The following is a 5,875-nucleotide window of genomic DNA, read 5'->3' as shown; positions in this document are numbered from 1 at the left end:
AAACCACACACAGAAATAAGGTTTGAACTAGTGAACAAAATAGCAAAGGAGGACATGCACGCACTCCATCGCCTATCGAAGAACAAAATCGCGGGAGCTTCAAGATTCACCGTGGGTGCCTCGCTATCGTTTCACACTGGAAGTAAAATTAAAAAGTTGAATTCATATTGGTTCCGCATGAATGTGGAGGTGTAGAATGAATTACATGTAGATTTTATAATCCGGTCATATAATCAGAAGGGCTCATGTAAGAAGGTTTTCTAGTAAACTTAATATCCAAATAATTTCTTGTGAACCTAACAATCCGAACATGCCCGATAATCAAATCATAGTAATAAATGATGTGTTCTATGCCTTGGTTCATATCCTAGGGAGATATTTGCAAAATACTCCGAAGCCAATGCACAAGAGCCTGGCGTCCACGACCCTCCTAGTGCCCTGGATGATCTGGAAACATCACAATGATTACATCCTCGAGAGTGCAGCCTTCAGTTCTGGACATGTACAACAAAATCAAAGATAGAGGTACTTGTGTGCGCAACACCGAGAATGCTGAGAGCTATCAGCAGCTCACTGCCACCAGGCTATGCCTCGGCGTGTTTTTGTGATACCCAAATGCAATTAATCTAAACTTTGATGTTCCATGGACCTAAATGTGTCCTTATAAATTTTAGGACCTCGCATGTTAATCATTTAAGTACTTTGTGGGTAGTGCTCATGCACTGTATAAGGACTTCATGACTAGCCCCCGTGCTATCATCAGCAGCCCTTCATCATAACGGCACCATTGCATCGGCCATATCACAGCCTGACGGCAATCTCAGTTGTGCTCAATAAAAAATATCAAAGATGGTGAAACTGGTACTACAGTACTACACGGAATCTAGCACTCACGTCATGTGCACGTTATATCATTTTCCCCCACATGACATTGCCGCCATCATAAGTCAATCTAGAACATGGAAGTTGCCTGACCTTCAAGTCTCATCTTTGGTCTTTATGCTATCAAGATGATGTTGTTGGGAAAAAAAGTGATATCTTTTTTCTAGAAGCAGTTAGGGTGATACAGAAGGAGAAGAAGGAAAAGTAAGGAAAAGACGATTCCTTCCAGCTACGAGATGAAAATAATGGTTGCATACTTTTGGGTGTACTGGAAACTCCTGGGAAAACATATGTTTGGTTCATGAAAAATTTCGACCTTATCAACTTTTTGCTTGCGACTAAAATCTTGGTTCAGTTTGGATGGTTGCCAGAAAAATAGCATGCCCGTGCTGATTTCATTTTTCTTGCCAATATTGGTCAAAACGTGGATAGCCAAAACAATAGTCCTTTGGTGGGGTTGGCCTGGACTCAAACACAACACACCCGCATGGAGCAACAACGCAAAGAAGTTTAAACTGTTGAGTGTTTGTCCAAATGCTTTGGTCAGCACAGGACGTAAGGTCATTCACAGACGCATCAGCAGATTAAAGAGTACACAAGATACTGTAAATTCTTTTCTTGACAGAACAAACATGGTACACGCACACTGAAGAATTTATAACTCATCGAGTGGTCACTACAACAAGCAAGGCAAATATCTTGCTATCACAAGAAGATTGCCGAACATATGGTTCAAACGATGCTGTGAATCTATAATAGAGATATGGTGTGTAGTATCATAAAACATCTAAAGAATCACGGTGGAATTGCTCCTAAACTCTTACAGTGCTTGGTATTTCTATATCACCTGTTTTGGCTTCAATTTGCTGGGACCTTCCTGTTGGGCTCAAAAACATACTTGATCAATGAGTCTTTGATAGATAGCAGTTCAGGGAACTCCTTGCTCAGCTTTGCCCCATCCATCTCATTGTTGCTCCGAGGTGCCACAATGACCTTGGCCTGTTCTTCTAGCGTGAAGTTTGACCACTTGTAGCTGGAGTCAATGTATTTCTTATACATCTCCAAGATCTCATTGTGGCTAACTACACCAGGATTGGTGAAGTTCCAGATGCCCCGCAAGTTCCTTTTAGCCATCTCAACTGAAATTGGCAAAAGCTCGTCCAACACTGTCATGCTGTTTGGGATGTTTACCACCTTGTCGTAACGGCTAATCTTTGTGATAAAGTTTCGGGGATTGCTGAGGTCAGACGATATTGGCATCCGGACTCGCAGAGTGCAGACATTCTCGTACTCCTTCAACAGTTCCTCAACCTGCATTGTCCAGAGAAAAAATAATCAGAAGTTTATTCCAGTAATTGCATCTTAAATTTACAAATATAATATCACCACCACACAAAAATGCAAGATAAATAACAAAGTAACCATTGCAAAGGGAGTTACCAACTTACCATTGCTTTGGTCTTTGAGTAGAATGAACCCGTAAAGTTTGGTGTATCCTCTTCTTTGAAGCCGATGCCTGACCCTTCAGGATGATTTGCATCATATTCAAATATGCACCCAGTGGCATAGTTCATCACCAATAACCCATGCTCCCTACACACATCAGCTAGAGTCAAGGTGCCCACAACATTGGTGCGTATTGTTTCCGGCTTGTGGGACTCACACCAATCCACATTGGGTCTGCCAGTAACACCAGCAGCATTGAAGACATGTGTTGGCTTCACAGATTGGATATCAAGGACGATTGAAGAGCGCTCTTCCAAGCGACCTTTTCCATATTCGTATGGAATTCCTTGCTTCTCACATATTTTCCCAAGAAGCCCACCAATCCATCCTGTCCGGCCATATATCAAGAACTTTAGAGAATGAGTTTTGGAAGAACCTTTTGATACTGGAGTCACCATCTTGGTCTGATTGTTAGTGAACAGATTTAGCATTCCTTTAACTTCCTCAGAGCCCTCAGACCCAGGCATCATCAATGTCCTCGGATGAGGCAACAATGCACCAGAAACATCACCCCAATAGTCAGAATTAGCCACATACCATTCCATTGTCTTCCTCAGGCCCTCCTCCCATCTAGTGCGCTCAGACCACCCAAGACTCTTAAGCTTCTCATCATCCAAAAAGTACCTCTGATCATTGAAAGGTCTATTATCAACATACTGGATAACTTTATCAGCTTCAAGATTGAAAAGGTTGCAGACATCCTTTGCCACATCAGTGACTGTCCTCTCTCTCTTGGTTCCAATGTTGTAAACATGTCCAACTTCTCCACGGTGAAGAATGACCTCAAAAGCCTCGGCAACATCTTCACAATAGAGGTAGCTCCGGACATTGGATCCATCACCATGAATTGGGAGGGGCTTTCCTCTCAGAGCCAAAAGAATGAACTTGGGGATAAGCTTCTCAGGAAACTGGTTAGGACCATACACATTATTTCCCCGGGTAGTGATAACAGGCAGACCATAGGATCTCCCATAAGCCATAACAAGCATCTCTGCTCCAGCTTTGGTTGCTGAATAGGGGTTTGTGGGGAGAAGCTGTGAGGCCTCATGGTTGCCAACCACTGCATCCTCATCTGTCTCCCCATAGACCTCGTCAGTGCTAACATGGATGAACCTCCTGATCTGTCCGCCAGTGACCTTGCAAGCTTCAAGAAGAACATGAGTACCATAAATGTTGTTCTTGGTGAACTCAAAAGAGTTCCCAAATGAATTGTCAACATGTGTCTGGGCTGCAAAGTGCATAATAGTATCAATGTTCTCTGTGACCAGGAGGTAGTTGACAAGATCAGCGCTGGCAATATCGCCCTTGACAAACTTGAAGTTTGGTGAGGAGCTGGCAGGGAGCAGGTTCTTCAGATTAGAGCAGTAGTCAAGCTTGTCAAGGACGACAATCTTGTAATCAGGGTAGTTGCGAACAATGCGGTTTGTGACATGGGAAGCGATGAAGCCAGCAGCTCCCGTAATGAGGATGCTCTTGGGCGTGTAGGGTGTCGCCATACCCTACAGACTGTAGTTTCTTAAATCCTGTTGCAAAAGTAAAGTATTTAACAGTATTAGGCGAAATGTAAATTACTATATAGCCTGAATCAAATGAAATAATTGAGAACTAGAATGTAATATATATAATCTTTTGAACAGTGGGAACATATACTATCAGAAAATGAACAAAGCTCCTCGAAAAATAGTTGGGCCAGGAAAGTCTGTCTAAGGTGACAGCATAAACATACACCTTCATCCATTCCGCACAGACCAGAGTCCGAGATGTAAATACAAGCTTAAAACTGTGTGGTTTAGAAAGAATCTAGAGAAATGCGGTCATGCAAAACAGGCATACTCTGCCTTTTGTACATGAGATGGAAATGGTTGGTGCACGTATTTGTAAAAATCTCAGAGCTCAAAGTAGAATTCACGGTGGATCACACTGTCCCCATCCAGTTAAACAAAAGCGTGACTGCTTTCTATTTTGGAGAACATGGAAGCGCGACTGAATATCAATCAAGATCATGCCATCCCCCATTTATTACAAAACAAAAGTGTGACTGGTTTCAATTTTCGAGAACATGAAAAGTGTGACTGATATTTGATCAAGATCATGCCGTCCCCTATTTACAAAACAAAAGTGTGACTGATTCATATTTTTCGAGAACATGAAAAGTGTGAGTGAGATTTGATCAAAGATCATGCCATCCCCTAATTTACAAACACCAAAAAGTATTGGAAGCACAAGATGGAACAACTTGCATTTCCAAGAGAAGAAAGCAAGCATTGACACACTGTTTGAGTGGAGGTAAACTGAAACCTTCACGGTATCCTATCAAACCAGAGTACAGCAGCAGTACTTACTGTAACAGCATTAATTTTAGAGGAAATCTGGAGTACTAACAGTAACTGAACCGACAAATCATAAACAGAATAGACAAAAGAAAGAAACGTACGCTAAATCCTAGTAGTAGTTATCTACCTACCCGACTTGTTTAGAAGGAGATCTGAACCTGTTTTGAGTAGATATTTGTCTTTTGCGCATCTAGCGCTCCACGTGTCAATTATCCCCCAAAGTACGCTAAAGCTTGGTCAAACATGCTAGTATTAGCGAGGCGGAGATTTGGATCTCGGGCCGATCTACAAACGAGGGGGTGCGGAATTGAACAAAAGAAGAAGGAAATACTAGTGAACAGCCAAATATGGATGGAATCGGATTTGTGATCGCAAAGATAGGATCGGGTGAAGTGCCTCCTGAGCACCGCATCCGCATCTTGTCGATAGATCTGAGCACGGCACCTAGTACTCGAACAGGTGGGACGGAATTGGGAGAAGAGGGGAGATGGGGGAATGCCCTCCTATGCACGCAAGGAACCCGATCCGGGGTGGGCACGGAAGCAAACACCTGCCATACATTGCTACACGACGCGTGATGGCTACTCTCCTCACCTCAGTTGCTGCTGCGGCGGCAGCGGTGGCGGCGCAGCGGCGGTCGATCGGGGACTGCGGTCCGCAAGAAGGCGGGAGAGAGGGAGGGAGAGAGTACTATGGTTTGCGACGATGAGGAGGGATATCTAGGGGAAGAGGAGACGTACCGTAGTGAGCACGCGGCGCGGAGTGAGAGGAGGAAGGGTGGTGGCGTGGCGTCGGTCGATGGCGATGAGGGAGAAGGAGGGCGGAGGGGGGTTAATAAATGGAGGAGTGGTGGCGGTGGCGGTGTGTGCGTGAGAGGGAGATGCAGTCGGCGGAAAGCACGGCCGGGGAGGCGAGATGGGGGCGTTGATGGAGCCCTCTACCTGCGTGACAAATCGCACGACTGATACGACTTTGATTTTCAGCTCTCCGAAGAACAAAACGCGTTTCGTACCCACAGCCAGATGGGCACAAATGACTTCTTACCGTCCACAGCTCACACCGTGTCCATGTTTGAAAATTCATACAACTTGATTATTATTTTCTTACCTCGAAACATGATGAAAAATAGCATACAAAATCTGAAAGCAACAATA

At 44.1% G+C, this 5,875-nt stretch overlaps 1 protein-coding gene across 1 annotated transcript; it reads right to left on the bottom strand.

Annotated features, from left to right (window-relative positions):
* Positions 1-1,466: 1,466 nt before the first annotated feature.
* Positions 1,467-5,592, bottom strand: LOC124692100 (trifunctional UDP-glucose 4,6-dehydratase/UDP-4-keto-6-deoxy-D-glucose 3,5-epimerase/UDP-4-keto-L-rhamnose-reductase RHM3-like). Its single transcript, XM_047225400.1, has 3 exons — positions 5,462-5,592; positions 2,331-3,911; positions 1,467-2,193 (listed from the first exon to the last, which is right to left on the bottom strand). Exons 2-3 carry the CDS (start codon positions 3,882-3,884, stop codon positions 1,741-1,743), a joined length of 2,007 nt encoding a protein of 668 aa, XP_047081356.1. The 5' UTR covers positions 3,885-3,911; positions 5,462-5,592; the 3' UTR covers positions 1,467-1,740.
* Between the last annotated feature and the right edge of the window lie 283 nt (positions 5,593-5,875).

This window comes from Lolium rigidum, chromosome 2 (assembly GCF_022539505.1).
Source record: "Lolium rigidum isolate FL_2022 chromosome 2, APGP_CSIRO_Lrig_0.1, whole genome shotgun sequence".
Classification (NCBI taxonomy): Eukaryota; Viridiplantae; Streptophyta; class Magnoliopsida; order Poales; family Poaceae; genus Lolium; species Lolium rigidum.
This window is presented reverse-complemented; position numbering and strand designations above follow the sequence as displayed.

Bases quoted from the DNA above. Each gene is read 5' to 3' on its own strand.
- LOC124692100 (XM_047225400.1), bottom strand. From the start codon at position 3,884: ATGGCGACACCCTACACGCCCAAGAGCATCCTCATTACGGGAGCTGCT. The intron at 2,194-2,330 runs GTAAGTTGGTAA...TGGACAATGCAG, and splicing joins ACTCAAAGACCAAAGCAATG to GTTGAGGAACTGTTGAAGGA.